At 36.2% G+C, this 20,763-nt stretch overlaps 1 protein-coding gene across 2 annotated transcripts in view; it reads right to left on the minus strand.

Moving 5' to 3' along the window:
• LOC117317832 (ankyrin repeat domain-containing protein 33B-like) overlaps positions 1-12,393 on the minus strand; it is a 72,656-nt gene extending 60,263 nt beyond the window's left edge. The window contains exon 1 of one of the 2 annotated variants that reach the window (XM_033872782.1): positions 12,303-12,393. In XM_033872782.1, the coding sequence (XP_033728673.1) occupies positions 12,303-12,314 (12 nt within the window). In that variant the 5' untranslated portion in view covers positions 12,315-12,393. Of the gene's footprint in view, positions 1-10,528; positions 10,723-12,302 lie in introns of those variants that run through there. The other variant, XM_033872784.1, reaches the window with a different exon arrangement.
• Between the last annotated feature and the right edge of the window lie 8,370 nt (positions 12,394-20,763).

Here is a 20,763-nt window from a genome sequence, read left to right on the forward strand (position 1 = left end):
TCGTACGTGAGATTTACTAATTCGTACTTACGGATTACTAATTCGTACGTACGATTTACTAATTCGTACGTACGATTTAATAAAGTAACATCGCTATTTATTCGTGACCACTCAAGCATATCCCTTATCGAAGCGTCTTGTCCCATCAAACACACGCGAACACAGGTAAATCGGGCTAAGCGCATGTTTATCGATGTACTGGAACTTATTCGACATGTTCTGGTGAATCCGCCATTACGTCAGACCAAAACGTCGTCAATTTTCAATACACACAAAAAGCACATGGTTTTATTTAGGCCACTACAAAAGTTACTAAATTATCCAAAAACTATCATACTTATGGGATATGGTCTTGTTTATTATGCACATTGTTGTCATTTATCCGTATTTTCGAAAACCCCATCTTTCCTGTAGTGTGCTTGACTTTCATACTCAAAATACGAACACTTTGACAGAAATGTGATATATTCCATATTGATGACACTTCTGCACTTTGCTATTAATGCAATTAAAGCACATCATTGGATCTTGGTGATGATTTCAAATAGAAATTATCGATAACTTTGTGTCTGGTTTTCAAGTTTTTTCCATTATGGCATTAGGAGAAGACTGAACAGAGCGACTGCAACGGATTGTGGGAAGGTCAGGGGCCACCACGTAGACATAAGGGCAAATAGAGAGCTGCCAATCTCTCTATATATGTCTCTGCTAATTCGTACGTACGAATTAGTAATCCGTTCGTACGAATTAGTAAATCGTACGTACTGACCACATGCTACATGTATGACAGAGGGTGCTAACGAAAAGAATAAACAACTGATCCTGGAATTTCTGAGATTGGTCACGTTCTGTAAACTATTTATATCTATATACGTCAGGAATCAAGCGAGGTACCCAGATGTCACAACATGATTGTACAAACGACACAAGATAATGCATGCACACTTAAGCACCTTCAATATTTTAGACTAGGGAACAGTCGCAATTATTCAAAATGTTTATGCTCTCTGAATTCCCATAAATGTGTTAGAAATCACGTGATTTTGTTCCATATTTGAGTTCGGGGGCTCCGCTTTATGCTGAAGTCATTGATATAAAAATATTTTAGTTATATGCGTTATTCGGGTAAACTGTTTCCTATATTACTTTAGATATATGAGTTATTGAGTCTATTACTCATTGAATATTAGGTATCAAATATACCGAATATTTATTGCAACCTTTGTTTTTCGGAAATATGTAATAGAATCGTACATTAATAAAATATTCAATTCAAAAACAACATTTGTATAGTTGACATTTAATTACTTTTATATATGACAGATCGGTGTCTGGATTATTTGACAATCTTTATTGTATTCGTAGCCATGCATACATAAACCAATATATCAGCTGCCTGGTTAAGACAATGTTATGTTTCACAGGGACTCGAGATGAATCGCCGCTTGTGTAGGTTTGCTCCACGTTTGTATCGGTTATATATCGGTTATATATCGGTTATCCCTGTAGGAATCTGCTGTGCTCATAATGGAACGCACTGTTCCAACAGAATCGGTTCTCGTGGATCTTCAAACGTACCACTTGGATCAAAGATGGCCGAACTGTGATTCTTCATTTGTCATGTTAAAAACGAGACTAGGACTCTCCATTTGCGATGAAATCTTATAAATCATATATGTGAATGTTTTACGGCTATATTCGGGTACTGATTTTACATCCGTTACGCTGTTAAAAGGAATATATATATATATATATTTATGTTTGAAGCGAGCAACGGCCGCCATGTTTAGAACTCGCTTGAGATTCAATTGCATTCCATTATATGATGCCGTAGCCTATTTGGTACAACTGGAACGGAGCCGATAAAGGAACACACGGTATATTTTCTTCTGTCATCTGTATTACGATAATTACAACGGAATTAAACATATTCGTACGTACGATTTACTAATTCGTACGTACGTACAAATTAGTATTCCGTACTTACGAATTAGTAAATCGTACGTACGAATTAGTAATCCGTACGTACGAATAAGTAAATCGTACGTACGAATTAGTAATCCGTACGTACGAATTAGTAATCCGTACGTACGAATTAGTAAATCGTACGTACGAATAGGTAATCCGTACGTACGAATTAGTTAATCGTACGTACGATTTATTTTTTTTATATTGGCCCTAATACGCTGTCGTAGCTAAGCACATATACAATGTATTGTAATCCTAAGACATATGTTAAGTAGTTTTATAACACAACAATTTAAGATTTAATAGATATCGTTTGATCAGAATATATGATTTTTTTTTTCAATTTATCTGAAAACTGATGAAGTATGATTTTGTACTATTGCGAACTTTATATACAATATTTTTGGAATTGATACAACGGTTTGAAGAAAGTAGCGCCACATGAAATAAACAGGGACAAAAGAAAGCAATTCATTTTGATTTTCAAGACAAAGACAGTGCACGATCAACCCTGCCCATCTGTACAATTAAAGTGTAATGTTAATATCAAATACAATTTCAATGAGTCAACATCCGTGGTATCATGTTACAATGATTGACCTGGTCTGGTAGAAAATATTTTCCATTTCAAGCTGCATGTACATTACTTGTTGTGACGAGGAGAAAGTATGATTTATATCCATGTAACGAAGTAGTAATATATTATTAAGCAGATCGACAAAGACGCACCACAGCTACCATCTGGGGGAAATAAGGCCTATCGTCACTTTTGGTAAGTTGTATGTTATGTGACGGTATTGCCCTGGCTGAAGCTACATTTTGTATTTGTTTTTCACCAGCCATTTATTAATCGCACATCCAAGACGACAAACACCGTTATTTTTCAAAACATTTTTTCAATCTTTATGAACGATTGTATCATCTTGAGAATAATAAGATGCAATGCGCAGGTTATTTGTATTTTACAAATTGTTTGATATCAATTTAATATAAAATTGATGTTTAACATTGTATTCAATATACATCAAGTGCTGATGTGTTACAGAACATGTCTCGTTTGCATACGGCATGCTACGGACATTGTTTTCTCTGCATTCGTAATTAAAAATCATAGGTTTATATTCATGAGCCATGACAGAAACTTCAATCATAAATTCATGTAACGAGACAATTAAACATTTGAGAAAATATCAAATGATGCAATTAATGAAACTACTTGTTGTACTCTGTAATGATCATTACAAAATGTATATACAGGAATCGACAGAGAAGGGAGCCAGTGGTGGTAGTCATGGAACACATTTCCATCATTCCATTGGGCTGCATGACGTGCAGACGTTTTAAAAACTTTTGGAGCTAGGTCCCTCTTCCCAAACTTTACTTGGTTACGCCGTCCTGAGATGACCATAGCAGTTGTTATTACTTTAAACAATATTAAACCAATTCATCGAGTACCACACTAAAGACTGACACACTGACATATAGAGGAGCAGTTCGGTTAAGCATGGAAGCTGGGTCCATCACCGACATCAAACGTCTGCAGTGGCAAACGATGTGAGAGATTTGGCCCCGTGTGTGCAGTTGTAGTTGGTCAAATTGTTAGACCTAAATCTTGCGGAAGCAGGGTCTCATTGGTATCACTTTCGCCAGAGCCGCCGTCTTTACTTTTTTATGGGAAATCCAATGTACATGTGTCTTCAGACTGCGTGACGTGAGAAACCCGACAACAAAGTGCATGATCTATTGAATTGAAAAAAAAGAAGCTGAAACCATCAAGCAAACCAAGAAAGCCAAATAAAATTTGGGACTGACGGAGGAAAGTTTGATGTTTTATAAGTTTTTGAGGAGAACTATTCTCTTTCGTGGCGTGCCTAACGGTCATAGCTCTGGAGTCTCTCCATACAAAATTGATTGTTTCGAAAGTCTGATAAAGCAATTAAAGCCACACTTACACGAATGTGACACAGTCAGATGGAGCAACTCCCAGACAACTAAGACAGCAATGATGGATGGAATTACTCAGTCAAAGAGGACAATGAGATCAACTGTATGCTACAGTACTACTAGAGATGTCATCAATAGCTATATCTACAGAATTTAAAAGAAAGAGGCTACATGGTGTATAATGTGCAAGAAGAGATCACCAAAAGGTGAAACGACCGATAATTAACTGCAAAACAACAAAGTTATGTAGATTGCTCGACAGCAGTCGGACTGAGTATAGCTAAATATTGCAATGGCAGCAGTTTCATTAAGTCTGTGAAAGAACGAAACCAGAATGCAGAGGAAAAATACAAGAGATGCTTTTAAAGAGTCACATGTAAGGACAGTGACAAGGTTATCCATATTCAGTGCCAAAATGATGAATAAAAAAGGTGCCTACTTCTTCGTGCAGCAAAAGAACAACCAGGCTGCAGCGATACATGTATGTACAACAGATTTATAACGTCATCATAATGTCGTTAGGTTTTTATGACATTACTCGAGTCTTACTGTTTCATAAAATGAGACAGAAGTCGGACAAGGTTGATTAAGATATCAAACAGGTGGATCATTTATGGGATATCCCCCGAGACCTGATAGAGACAAATTGATGAGCAAATTTTCCACTGTTTCCCAAACGCATCAAATGTATCACCTACAAAGGTCAGTTATCTAGTTTACGATCCTAAATGTGCTACGAATAGTGAGACAGAGAGTAAAATCACTAGTCTTATTGGCGAGACGGTATAGTTTCGAAGGAAGGAATTGGTAGGACACGTGCTGGATGGCCAGCCAGCACCTGAAATAATACATGATTTATTGTCGGGCTGTTGTGGTTTTAAATTTATGTTAGTTCCATACACACTGGAGACAGTGCCTTATGCAGAGCGCCAGACAGCCATCTTGGAGTCCGATAGACAGGGAAAGTGCAAATTGGGTTAGTGTAAAATTGGAAGATTCTTTCACTTGTTAAGTTCCTCTGACGTATTTGCTTACAACCAATGCAACCTAGAGCACATCATAGTGCCTGGAAATTATTTCATAGTTTTTACAGTTTGAGTTTAAGCATATTGTTCTGCTTTATAAACGAAATTAATTATTGGACTGCTTGATTATAAATTCTCGACCCGAAAGTTACGTTTGTTCCTTTTGCTTTCATATAGACAAAACCATACCAATGGTGGTAAATGTATCCCAAAGAAACCAGGCACAGTGATATATACCTTATACCTTATGTATCTCATCATCTATTTATGCAAATTTGATTTTTCTGCTCACGTCCTTTCTGAATTTCTACATGTTTTGCCCCTAGCATCACTGTCGAGTCCTAGGATGACGACACAGCTGTATGGGGTCCCTAGCATCACTGACGTGTCCTAGGTGGTCGAGAAAGCTGTATGATGCCCGTTACATAACTGACATGTCCTTGGAGAGAGCGGTATCGTGTCCTTTGCATCACCGACGAGTGTTAGAGACGGACGAGGCAGCTGTATGATGCCCAAAGATTCACTGCCGAGTCCTAGAGAAGGACGAGACAGCTTTCTGATGTCTCTTGCATCATTGACGACGAGTCATAGAAAAGGAGGAGACAGCTGCACTGGGCAGTTCAATATGCGTAACGCTGATAAAAACAGCAACGATTCTTCCCTTTATATCTATCGTTTGACATAAGACTAATAAGAGGTCTCGGGTTTGATCCTTGCGGAGACAGTGATTTGAATTTTAATTAATCATGCTCTGTTTTATTCATAAAAGAAAAAATAAACTGTCAAAAGGCGCTATTAAGGAAATCTTTTAATACAAGTAATTTATGTTATATGTTATGATAAGAACTCTCCCAGTTAAATAAGATTGATGTACGATTGATCAACGTGGGTTTGATATAAAATAGGATCCTTGACTTTGTATGGGATGTTCTCACAAAAGTGCAATGTGGAGTAGCTGATAATTAATACTTTGATAACACACAAAAATCAAATCCAGTGCCAATGCAATGTTATCACCCTCAGATGGTACCAACCAACCTTTCTGGGTCAGTCTATAGGGAGATCCGTTCTAACTTGCGCGTGGAAGTAATCACGGCCGCTACCGGAAATGCGAATATCCTGGTCTGTAATGATTGAAAAAAGTCAATACTAACCGTTTTATCGCTTGTACATGCCTAACATATAGTCATAGAAACGGATTTGCATTGATTTGGCGGGTGTCGGTCTCATGATAACGTACTGATGTCAGCGAATCCCAAACTTAAATGATGAAGTGCAAAATAATGCAATACTGCTGGAACACAGTATATTTAAGCATGATTCATCGGTAGATTCGTGAGGGAATGAGTTAGACACGTGTTCGGTGCTGATACGTGTATCAGAATTAGACATGCTATCGCGACTAAGACACCTCATTCAGGTAAAGGCACGTGATTCAGGCCAAGGACTTTTTCAAATGTTTAGTCATGTATTACAGCCTTGGACACATAATTGAGGCTTCAAGACATTATTATCAATTAATTTGAGGAAGATGAATCAAAATGCGACACGTTTCACTCTTATTCAAACTAAGACACGTGTATGTGACTTAGAAGTATTCACCTAGCAGGAAATGTCAAGACTAAGACATGTGGTTCTGGTTAAGTAGAGCAAGTGGTACATACTTATGCATAATTCAGGCTATGACACGTGATTCAGATTAAAACAAGTGGTTGCGCCAAATAAGGATACGTGATTTATACTCTACATGGTTTTAGCTAAGAAAACTGATGATTGCATAGACGTCATTTAGTCTAAAACACGTGCTTAAGTTAAAGACACCTATCCAAAGCTTTGATACATCATTCTTTGCTTGTTAGTGAACTCTGTCATCAGTGGGAGTGAGAAATACTACATGATATTGTGTTGAATATATACTTAATAAACACACCAAACGTTCCACTATCCAGTTAGTTACCTCGAAAGGTCTTCTTGTTAATCTTACCACAAAACAATGATTGCATCAAACAGTACAGAACCATGATGTCTGCTTGTGAAAACAAAAATAGAATGAGACCCAATAGCATTGTGGTCCCATTCTCAATGAACGTATATAGATTCCATTCTTTGTTTTACAGCCGACATTAATTAACATACATATTAATATATAAGTGTTGACGAGATTGCTCTTTTCTATTTCCATTAGACATATCTATAAAAAAACGTTTAGCCATTTCACGATTTATCGTGTGGATAAGCTCTCCATCCTGTGATGTCTGCTCTCCCGCCCTATACATTAGATTTAAGTACAAACCGTCTCGTCTTAAAGGAAACAGTATAATGATCTGTAAAAAGGACTCTACAAACATCTGTATGCTGTTATTCCGTTTGTTTCGGTACAACGTCCTCGCAACAACCAGGAAGCAAGTTCAAATAAAGACGTAGGTGTTGTGCATCAAAGCAATGTGCCAAAGGGAAGGGTTATCGACCGCAAATGAATGGAAAATAAAGAGTGCTCTTAGGGCGCTCACTATTCTTAGGGCAGAGTAAGTCTTACCTGGCCCAAATATTATCAATATTCCAAGATCTAAGGAAACTCATTTACTTAAAAACCATGTAAAGCTGTAGGAAAGATTCTCATTAAAAGTTTTCTGAAATAATTTTTTTCCTTGGACGAGTTTTAGGTTTATGAAGAAACTGGGGTCATGAGAACACATTTATACATGTTTCTTTACTAAAATTCGTAGCCTATGTAAATCTATGATGCTTCCGCTATGATAAGAATGTTAGGAACGACATTTCATACGTCATTGTCATTATCGGGTCATCAATATCACAAGCTATTGTATTCTTCATGGTAATACTTCCAATAACCATTTGTTTCTTAATAACAAATATTTAGCTCACAATAGTATCGATCAATGAAAAATAGATAGATAAGACTTTTTTTTTCAGGTTCAAAATAATTTTCTTTATCAAAAGCAGGCATGGAATAAAGTATAAATTTGTTTCCTCACGCAGGAGAAGATTCATTCGACACACATCTCTCTATTTTCCTTTTTTGTTTATTTACTGCTTACTTGTAAATATAGATGACAAATGGACATACGTGTACCTTTCAGCTGTAGTTAGAATCCAGACAGTATGTATGTGGCTGATGAGGTTGCCTCACCTAACCGTATTGATATATATAGATAAGACTTAAAGGAACGTGTAAATAGTTTTGAACATGAAGATATGTCGAGGTTATAGTTTAAATCCTTTCAGATATGTTCCTACTGGACAAACATATCGATATTGTTGAACTTATTGTAGACTGGATCATCTTACGTGACATAATTTTGTTAATAAATTGGAATTGCGTTCTCATGAATAATACGCAACAGCAATAAGGTTCCCTGAAGAACAATTAGTATACAATATCTGGCTTTAGCGACATGATCAAATAAAATAAACATTTCCTGCTGTAGATGAACCAGAAGTATATGACCATGAACGATGACAAAAAGGAAAGTAGATATTACTATACTTTCTTTGTATGAATACATTAATGGTTGGAGTTACGTCCTCGCAAAATTTCGAATTCACGGCTGTATTATCCCCCATGACGGACGCTTTTGTAGTGCAATCACACTGAAATACCAACATATTTTAAATTGTATACACGCATTCAACAATAAAGGATATTTCAATCATATCGTCAATACACGGGACGAAATATATGACGGTGTTTGTAGAAAGGAAACTAGATATACCGCATCGTCATTACACTAAAATACAATCGCGGCGTCATCACAAGGATGAAGGTGTCACAACCTAAATTACCGCAAATACAACATATACAGAGGAATATGAAATGAAATCAAAGCAAACGTGAAATATGTAGAAATTGAATGATTTCCGGTTAAATATTACATACATTATATATAACAGTATGACAAAATATAGATATTTCCACGCATGCGAGAGTGAAAAGTGGCGGTATACTCTGTCATATGAGGGAAATATTTTATTTATATTCAACGAGAAACAATTCAATTTTCTTTCTATATCTGTCTTAAAGATGAAAAAAATCTATGTTACGAAAAAGAGCCAGAATCAGAAGCATTATTTATGACCCCGTATCATTATGATGCTTGACCACATGACAACGCGATATTGAACGGGCAGCTTTACACACATTGCAGCGTTTTCTGGCCTTTCTTTTAATATATTTTCGGGTTTGTATCAGATGCCAAGCGTGCCATATGATGCGTTATCACTGTATTGAAGGTATATATGATATGAAGTTAAATGTTATTGATAAGATGCATTTTAACGACCCAAAATCATCTGCGGTCTCCGGCCACGGCCGATATTGGTTATGATTGTTCCACACTTTATCATCTCAAGGGAAACAAAATTCAACAATTGTATTTACTGGTATAAATGTTTCGAACACAAATACGCTACTGTTTCAACAATCATTTACTTCAACAAACATCACGTTCATACTGCTAATACAAATGTACAACACACCTAGGAGCTATTTTAATCCGTGTCATTGAACTGATTAGAACATACGATCAAATAACATTATCACGTTCCCTTATACAATACCACAGGATTGATAATCTGTGATACATGTATGTTAGCTGCTCGTTCCAAAACTGAACTCGAAAGACATAGTAACTGTTATTCTATATCGACCCTACCTTCTTTAATTTAATGTTGTATTTCCTATTGTTTTGGTGTGTTAATATCCTCCATTACAATTACATTTTTGAATATCTAATCGCTCACTTCTAATGTTCAACAATAAATTGATTTCTGTTAATACACATTAAATCCGACTTACAGAGGAAAATTTTCAAACGATATATTTACTTTTCCTCAGTTCTTCATTGTCATGCTGGGTTCATACCTGCTCCCTATTTTGACCTAGGAAGGAACGACAACTCCGTTATCATTCCTCACCTCACTTCATTCTTTATTAAACCCGACTTACAGAGGAAACATTTTCAAACAATGTATTTGCCTTTCCCTTTATTGGTATCAAAACCAAATATTCTGTGCAATTCTGAAAATGTGTTAGCTTACAAAAACCTTGCCAATTAGTATTTCCCTTTATATTTGCATTGTTGCAAAATAGAAGATAAGATTGCCAGTATATTCTTTCAAAAAAATGAACTAATTGGCATGTTAATTAGCAAACTAACCAAACGTAAATAAAAACTTTTTCGTATCGAGTAACCATTTAATATATATTTTTCAACATTCAAGAAGTGCTTTTCATAATGAATAATAAATATAAAATATTGAATAAAAATAAAACGTCATGGCAAGCAAAAGAAAATCCATACATCTCAGTGTTCAGATTGAGAACAACATACCCAGGTTTTAATCCAAAACACAATTTTAAAAGACTACTGTTTCTAGATTGTGATTTAGTTATGAAAGCAATCTCATTTCTATGTTAAGCCTTTTTAAGTGAAAAAACGAATTTTGTATTGATCATTACTAAACCACCATTAAATTTTCAAAATAATAAATATGGCATATTGCATAATGATCTATGAATGACATGATAATATAGTGAAAATTTATTCTTGCTATTTTGATAATTCGCTTACCTTTTTGATGGTGTTGAGATTAAGGTGTTTAGTAACTAATAGACAAGCTAGGTGAGAAACGCATAGCACAATTTTAAAATCCAATCCAAGGAATAATGAATTAAAGCGAAAATGATCTCTCTATTGCCCCTTAGCAGTGAAAACCAGTCATTGTCCAGCACGTATATCTCCTCATATCGAATATCACTGGTTCTGCTGGTTTGGTCACCGTGACTCTGTGTGGCATCCAATATCTCAATTCACTCACACTATATGTACCGCCAGCGCGTGTCCACAGTGAGTTTCTTTACCTTCATGTTTGAAGAGTACTTCCGTTCTGACAGAAGTAATGATTGATTCTTAACAAATGACGATTATTATTGCGTGCAAAACAGTCAGACCCTTTCCGACATCTCGTCTACAAATTATAGTATAGCGTTTCTATCAGAATGACCAGATGACGGATATTATTATTCTAATATTGTTCTAACTTACGAAAAAGATCCCGGGTTTGTATTGTTATATAAACTGTACAGCTATATAACCTAAACGTATTTGTTGTTCATTGATATCGATATTCAATCAAATATACCGCGGCATGAAGACACTATCAATCATCATTCAATAGACAATAGATGGTTTATGCTTCATTTATTTTAGAAAACACTTGTAATATGATACTTAAATTAAATGCCCTGAAATGTCCTGATCAAGTTTAAGATATGGTAATTTGATATTCCAATATTTAACCCTGAAGAGATAATTTGACGGGTTCAGTAAAAACGACCCCATTTACATCAAAAAGTTACAATATACATTGCATAACATCGAAACATAGTATGACAAAAGAAAACAATTTTCGATAGGGACCTTGTGCAGAACGCGGACTCACCATCGACGGAATCACATCGCTACGAAAACTGCACAACTGTACCAATAGGTCAGTTTTTATTTGTCTTTCTTTTTTTCTTTTTGTCATACTTAATATGTGTTTTAAAAACATTAACGAAATCCAACCGTTAACCGTGGGAAAAAACTACTTGCAGTAATTAGTGATATTGAGCTCTTTCCTGGCTGTAGGCCGTAAACATCAATCAATTTAATCAAACACACGTGTTCCTCCTCGTACTTCATCACATTTTAGATTATCCCCTTGTTACAATTTATATAAGGTTTAATTGGATTGTGTTATTTAAAAGCTTTTTTGACAAGGATGTCTGTTATGAGCTAATGCAATATCTGAGTACTAATATTTAGGATGGAAGAAAAATCTAATTTGCCCCTTTCGAATGGTAAATGTAAACGAAAACATCATAAAATAATGTTTTACATTAAAGTAATAGATATGCAGTCATATCATCGAAAAGTAATTGATTTTAATGTACATGTCTATGGCATCCCACTCCTCTTCCTCTCTAGCAAATAAGGCAACGCAGCATAACCTACCACTGTAATGCGGTTAAAGGTTATCGAAATTTCACTGTTTCAATTCTGCTATCTAAATATGGATTGAAATACAGTCAAACCTTGTTATCCCGAATTCTGATTATTCGAAGACTCTACTCGAAGTAAAATTCAGTTCCGACAGTTAAACTTATATAGAATAGATACTCACTTACCTCGAATGATCTGGATATCACGTAGGTTTTTATTACCCCACTGACTTCGATATAACAGCACATTGATTTGGCTCAATATCAGGATTGATAATGATATCCAAGATATCCAGTCTGAACTATAGAGACAATATATAATAACTACCATTAAAACATGAAAGTTCATCTACATGACTTACCAACTGGTACATATATGGCAGGGAAATATAAAGACATAGATGTTGTTGGTCTTGCAATTGAAATAGTTCTTGTTCGAATACACACAACGTCAAGTCAATATAATCCACATTCCTACATCCGCAGCACCCTTGGCAAATGTACTGGCTGTGATCTCTCGGTGTGAGTGGGGGCTGATATATGTCCGGTTTTTTTTAATATGAATCCTGGTGATCTTCCCTCATTATCGAGAGTAGGCGACGTTGTCTAGTTACAATGAAACGTTATCGCTACACGGATATCAACCTTTAGAACATAGTTCACTTAACCTGGTGATCGACAGAGATCATATATGTGCTGAGATAGATTGATGTAGTTTCTTTCAGAACCCGTTAAAGATATCCAGTATCAGCTGAAAAAGATTTGGTTTCTTTATTTACATCACATTAAAGATATACAATATGTGCTCTGACAAATTTGATGAAAATTTTCTTTTATAACCTACAAAAGATCTCCAATATCACCTGAAATAGACTTTATTCTTTAATTTGTATTTATTCATGTTTTTAAAACCCATTGAAGACATCCAATATCAGCTAAAAATGATTTGGTTTCTTTTTTTACATCACATTAAAGGTGCTACGACATATTTGGTATACTTTTTCTTTCATAACCAGTTAAAGATATCCTTTTTCACCTTGAATAGATTTGGTTAAGTTTTTTCTTCATAACCCATTAAAGACATTTAATATCAGCTGAAAATATTCTGCTTCGTTTTTTCATCATATTGAAGATGCCCTATATGTGCTATGACGATTTGGTTTAATTTTTCATTCATAACCTAACAATGATATCCAATATCACCCAAGACAGATCTTGCTTTCTTCACAACCCTATTAGTAAAGACATCAAATATCAGCTGAAAAGGATAAGGTTTCGTTTTCTGTTGTTTTTGTTTTTTTGTTTGTTTGTTTGCTTGGTTTTTCCTTATTTTTTTGGTGTGTTTTTTTCGATAACGATTACACATGGTGTTGACATTCTAATGTTTAAAAGAGCATCACTCTTGTTGCCTTTTACTGAACACGCATATGAACACCAAATTGCCAAATTGCATGGTGACGACAATCAGAAGGTTGGCGTCTTCAAGGAAGAATGTGTTTAATCGCCCCGAACGCACGGTTTTTGCTCTTACGATTTAACTATATAAACTGGCATCTTTTTGGTGGTAATCTTATTTTATATTTCTTCAAACTGAAAGCAGACCGCTACATTATTTGTGCACTAACTTTATTTATTTTGATCTGTTTAAATTTGAGTGCGCCAAAATAAATTGTTTATCGATGATCTACTAAAGACTATTGTTTCGTGTAAATACTGCTATTCATTTGTTGTGTTTTAAAAAAGACCATTACTCACCATCTCAATGTCATATTACCAATACAGGTGTGGTGTTAGAAGTACGTCCGTATTAGCACAGATTCTTCTATTTCTCATTATTGAACAAATGAAAAGGTGTGTGCATATTTACTCAACCCTTAGGAATTCTGGGATCAATAGTGTCGAGTACATTGTTGATAACACATGCACCTTAACGAGATCTCATTAACTACCGGAATATCGATATTACGTAGGTGTGCGGCGGCGCCAATTATGGAGAACATGGCATTAATAGCATGTGAAATATCTGATGTAAATACTGAATTAAAAAAGCCATAACCTAAACAAAACGCTGAACCCTCTACAGGACCAAAGGGCGTTAAAGGAGATCCCTATCTTACAAACACTACAAAATTCTGTTACCTGTTGATTTCTAGATGAAATCCATATCTGGATTTTGGTTTTCACTTTTGCCTTGCAGCAGTATGCTTCCAGAAGTGGAAAGGTGCAATCAAAGGGAAACCCACTAACATTACGGCGTTACTTCAACAGAAAAAAAATATAGAATTATTTCAACGCAAATTAGCAAATGCAAAATTGTATCACAGCATCATGATACTTTTTATTCCCTTCTTTTCTTTCCTGTCTTTTTTTATTTTTGAGTTTGACACGTGTCCTCATCATATAAACATGACTGACATGAGACTTTTAAAACACGTAAAACAAAAATATTGCACAGTATCAACCTCTAACACTATGTCAGAAACGTACGAAATGATATTTCACACAAGGTTGCATATTTCTTGTCTTAACATATAATGACAAAATATGTAATGTACAAAGAAAAATATGTTACATTTTAAAAGCACAAGGACAAAATAAACTATAAAACTGTAGAACTTCTTTTTTTTTTTCGAGAAAAGCGCACTGCGATCCGAAGATATGACCGAGAGTTAAACTAAGGCATGGTTTGTTGGATTCTTAGTATCCACAATGTAATTCTCAATTGGCATTACGTTGCACTATTATATAATAATCGTATGTGTATTTTGTCCTTTGCGATTTAGGTGATTAAAACTGCTGATGGACATTTTCCCGGGCTTTTGCCGTAACATGAATGACAGAATACTATTTTGGTGATTTAGTAGTAGTCATGTCCATGAAAACACGTGTGAAGACGTTCTTTTAAAACCAACTGTTGCAAAGTAAAGAGTAATGGGGCTATTTCATACATGTAGCTCAATCCAGGTTATGGTAATTTCTTCGATTTGCGAATTTCAATCGCCTAAGTATGAACACTTCGGGCCTTGGAATTGTGAAAAACATGTGAAATATAAACTTGGTTTGTTTTACAACAATTTCAAAACAAGTTATATCAGCGTATATTGATTGCGCTTGTTGGCCCTGATTGAAGCGCGTGAGGGGTCTTACTGTGGGAGGAAAAAAGGAGAACCCAGGGAAAACTAGGTCGGGCAGGTGACCCTTTTCACTTCTGCTCGGGGAATCGAACCCCGGTCACTTGGTGACTGTGCCACCCGTCCACGCCCTCATGCACCACTGACGAGACATAAGGATGAAGCAGTTGTAGAGTTGATTATTTTCTGTCTCTTCTATATCTACAATAGAAACTCCTAATTTGTATTGAAATGTGCTAATACCTTGCGTTCGATTTCAACAATTCCTTGTTTGATGTTACAACACGATCTTAGCAGTATTACTGAGGATGAGAAGTATATGGTTTCTTGTAAAGAGTACATTTGTTGAAACTGGTGGCAAACTGGTTTTTCATTCATATATTTAAGCAATAAACTGCCTAGATGCGGCAGACCTACTGGTATAACTGCCACATGTGTCACAGACAAACTGAATGGTGCGCGCTAGCGCACCATGATTGTTTGTCTGTGTAAATATAAGCGATAAACTGCCTAGATGCGGCAGACCTACTGATATAACTGCCACATGTGTCACAGACAAACTGAATGGTGCGCGCTAGCGCACCATGATTGTTTGTCTGTGACACATGTGGCAGTTATACCAGTAGGTCTGCCGCATCTAGGCAGTTTATTGCTTATATTTACGTTCTATTAATGAATCGCAAAAATAAAAAAAATATGAAAAAAATCTTCCAAAATTCAAATTTCCCGCTTTCTACCGTCGGGTCAGGTGAATATCTAGAACGGCGCACAAGTAACAGCTGACGTCACGCGCAATTTCCTACACTATTTGAAAAGACGAAACAACGCTATCTTTTTATATTCATTTGTTTTAATACTTAGAACATATTTAATTCAATATTGAAAAACAAATCACATTCATACAATAACTATTGAAGTGTCATGGAACATGTTAACAACTGTAGCAGTGCGGCCTATATTTTGCAAGTGAGATATTCATACGCCCTCAGGGCAACTTCAGTTATACTCTCATAGATGAAGCTGCTTTTGGTAGGGATTTACTAGTAATATATAAGGGCATTGCCACACCAAATGTAAATATATAAAAATGATTATTGGCATAATAACGAAACCTTAATTCAAACTCAAAATCGATTAGGTAGGAAATATTCATACACAATATAATAAAGAATCCCGAAGAAAACGTTCAGACAAGTAAGAACCCTTTATCCAGTCAATTCTTCCATGTAATATTTTGGCAAATATCCCCTTTATAATTTACCCTGTGGCGTTTTCACAGGCTACGTCGGACAGAAACATATAATGATTTATACAATAAAAAATATCTTGATTCTGTTTTCATTCAGATAATAGATATTTCATGAAACTCGTCTCAAAATTTAGATTTTTGCTCGCCAAAGTCAAATAAGAAAAAAATCTTCGGAGACTCTTATTCTAAAATCTACCATCATTTAAGATCTTACGTACATGTATATATTATACCTTACTGAACAAACCGTGTCATCATATTGACCAGCTTTCTTTTGTGTTCAGAACATTTGTTGTTTATTGAAGAACGTGGTAGATAACATATTTTCAGCTATATACATACAATATTGATGTCGACAAATTACCATTAGATTGAATGATATGTGGGATTGGTTCAATAATCTCGCTCCTGTTAATGTTCTTTTCTCTGAAATAACATACCTGCAAAGATATTAACATTGCAGAGTTCCAAAGTCCACGGCTTGCTTTATTTTCCCGTGATAAATGTCGATTGTGGAGGGTAAAACATACAGCGCAGTGTTTAGATCAGGTTGCTGACTACTCGAGTGATCTCTGTATGAAGTGTGACGTGTCTACACATGCTGGTACTGTCATCGTAACTACTATGGTTTTCATTTTCATTCGACGAAACTGAGCACGCTTACTCTTCCGAAACGCCCTATCTCATTGCATATTCTCTATAAATTGTGACCGTTTTTCTGTGTACATTTTGCCCCGTTAAATTAGAGTTTGTTTGACAGATCTATATTTTTGTTGCATAACATTAATTTTAGTGGATGATATATTAAACGTACATAACAAAAATAAACGGTTGATTTCTGCAAATGTACATATTTTAGCGATGATCTTATTTTCGCCATGAATTCATTGCCCTTCAATTCTGTCGTGCTAATTCCAGCCTAGGTGTACAATCCCTACGGCAAGTATGGAGGTGTGAATGCGCCAGTTCATGTTAAGCTGATATGTTAGATGGTGATAATATGCACTATTGTTCCTGGATGTACGGCTGAGTATCATTCCGTTTTACAGGGGCGATAGCTAAGTGGGTTAGAGCGCCGGCTACGTAAACTCCGGGCCAATGGTGAGTGGTCCGACGTTCCCTACCCGTGTTTGTTTGTGTTTCCCGAGAAGCTTTCGTGGTTTTGTTCTTAGTTTTGGTTTGGTTTATTTTGTTTAACGTCCTATTAACAGCTAAGGTTATTTCAGGACGGCCTCTCGTGCGTGCGACATGCATGCGTGTGGTGAGTGCGTATGTGTGTTTTGGGAGGCTGCGGTATGTTCGTGTTAAGTCTCCTTGTGATAGGCCTTAACTTTTGTCGATTTATAGTGCTACCTCACTGAAGCATACTGCCGAAGACACCCAGCAGGACACCCCATCCGGTCACATTATACTAACAACGGGCGAACCAGTCGTCCCACTCCCAATATGCTGAGCGCTAAGCAGGAGTAGCAACTACCATTTTTAAAGACTCTGGTATGTCTCGATCAGGGGACACAACCCAATGCCCTCCTCACAGGGGCGAATGCTCAACTAAAGGCCAAAAGTGAGGCATTGTCAAGGGAGACATCAGGAAGAAAAAAGCTGTTAAGAAAGAAGAGTTCTAAGGCAAGTCCATTTACCCTAATTACTCTGGATATCATGCAATGGGTCTCCCGTACGTTTTTCAGAGAGACAGTCACCAACTTCTTCAAGGAGACCACACATCAAAATGACCATATATGTTCTTTGGGCGATAAATGCAGCAAGCAAACAAACACAGTTCCGTGTTACAGTTAAAACAAATTCACGTTATCTCGTTCCCCACAACTCCATTCAATTATAATAACGAAACAATGTGTTGTTAAAGCGGTATTTAAGATGAGGACAATCGAACTAAAAGTATAATTAAAACAACATATCTGTCCAACATGTCCTTATTTTGTGCATGCATAGAATTAGGAAATAATTACACGCAAAGTGTGGTATTTTCATTAAGAACTGGCCTGAGAAAAACAATACAGTATTTAGAAAAAATATATAGGTCGATGCCATCAGGAGTCAGACAAGAGCCGACTGGGAAAACAGAATGTGAAAGTAATCAAATACGCTAGAAAACAAAGTGTTTCGAGACCTAATGTCAGAAATCCTTACATAGTAATTCTGTATACGATTTTACGAATCACAATATCTTCTCTACACCACGGATCAGCCTATTTTCTCCTCGCAGCCCACATGCTGTAATTTGGCGAACATTATCCATAGACAACCGTGAAAAGCGGATCAAGCCAAATACGGTTTAATTCAAGATTTCAGCCTCCGCATCTGTGTCTGCTGACCGGTCCGAGCGATCTCTGCTATCAGACGACAAATAGCCGGCTTGGACAAATAGTCATTCCACTTACGGGCAGCGCTAGTGCAGCAAATCCCACTAATGTTATCGATCGGCTGAAGTATCAGGCCACGGAAATGCCTTTATTAACTCCTGTTGTGTTATACTGAAGCGGATACGCGCGTTTTATTTTTTCTATTAAGCGCAATCCCTCGCATCAGAACTTCTATAAATCAAGCGCGTTTTTATATTGTCATTTGTCACCATGATAATTTCACTAGCTTCCCGCCAATTTGGAATTACGCCACGCGCGAGTGAATTAATTATTCTTATATTAATTATTACACTGAATCAATTTGTCACCTCACTAAATGTAATTTTCTTTCACAGAGAAAATCAAGAGGAAAAATATTTTGCTTTCAACTCTTCACAGTTTCTTTGAAATTTATGTTTTTGTAGACTGTGACAGCAAGTATGTAAGGTATTCTAGACAGCATTAGGAGAGTACACTATGGACTGGCCATATATACTATATAGGTCAATATATGTATGTATCACTTACGACCCCCCCCCCCCCCCCCCCCCCCCCCTCAAATCAATCACAATAATTACCATTATTAAACAGGGAGACAACTAAAATGGTGATGCCATGAAACTCTTATCACAATGAACCTTCAATATATAAGTGGTAATCTCAAAGAAAAGAAACTTAAAATTCTTGCTATTATTCCCCTTACGTATTCGAAACCTCATTAAACATGATAGAAAAAAAAACACAGCTTAGTACTGTAGCCGGTTAAGGGATTTGTAACCGTCTTCTTATAATTCATTATATGTAATAAAGTGACCAAAGCTACGCGAAATATTGCGATGGAGGTTGTCCTGTACCACAAATTAAAACGCTGACATCATGTTGCTAAACTTGTATTGTACAAAGGCTCGCATAACACTGAGTGCTTTGTGCAACGTTTTCACAAAATTGTATGGTCAGTCACCTTCGCAGACAAATGGCCTTTAAATGCCTGAGATGACAATTGAATCCATAGACGCATATGCGCATTTAAATGTAAATAATGTACGAGCTGAGGACCATATTAGCGAATGAATTTCGGTCAGGCTTTGTTTCAGAGTTTGGTGATACTCAGCAGATGCGATCGATTGTCACAGACCCGTCGAAAAAAAGTAAGAGGACGAAAATTTAGATCCGGCAATCAAGAACATAATCAAACGGTCATAAAACCATATCATACAAACTTTCGTCATGTTCAAGTAGAACACTCACTGCAAGTGAAGCATCTAGAAGCAATACTTATCCTAAATATTCGCATGTACATAATCGAATGCAGCTCCTCGATGATGGCTGTAAATATAGAACAAAGAAACTGAAAATTACTGGTCTAGAATCAACACCAATAATTCCTATTCCAAAAGACTGAGGAAAAAAAGCAAAGCATTTGGAAACCCTTTGGAGGCTACAGCGGGAATAAGACCAGGTGTTCCGGAAGAGTAGTTTAGTTTCAAAACATTTTATTGTCAACACAACAAGTATAATAACAAGGTATGTTTACATAGAATATCATCAAGATTTGGTGTTGGCGAAAGGGAAAGGACAACAGGCTCAGCTTATGTTAGTCCTTTCCTATTGATTTCCAGTTTAATGAACATATGAGTATTACAAAATTAGAATGTAGCTGGGAAATATTAGCAGTTAATAATTGGTATATATAAGGTCCGGAAGAGTAAGTGCCATATCCTTTACCAAAAACATATGGGTCTAGGTAGCATCAAGACGTTCTCAAAAGGATTAAAACCGAAACGCTATAACAACAAAATAAAATAAAAACGTTAACCATTTGAAATGTCTAGGTCCAAAAGACGGCAGCCACAACTCCCTGGTTAATAAATCATGAACCATGACATCCAGAAAAAGCATTTAAAGCTATTCAAGCGATATTCTGTTTTGGTTATGTTCCTAATCGAGATGAGGGGGCAGTGAGCACCATATATAAATATGTACATATAATGTACGTCGAAATCGAAATCCCAAATTCCGTCAATCTTAGAAAATATCGAAGTGAAATGTTTAAGAAACAAACGCGTGGCCACAAACAAAA

Source organism: Pecten maximus, chromosome 19, assembly GCF_902652985.1.
Source record: "Pecten maximus chromosome 19, xPecMax1.1, whole genome shotgun sequence".
NCBI lineage: Eukaryota > Metazoa > Mollusca > Bivalvia > Pectinida > Pectinidae > Pecten > Pecten maximus.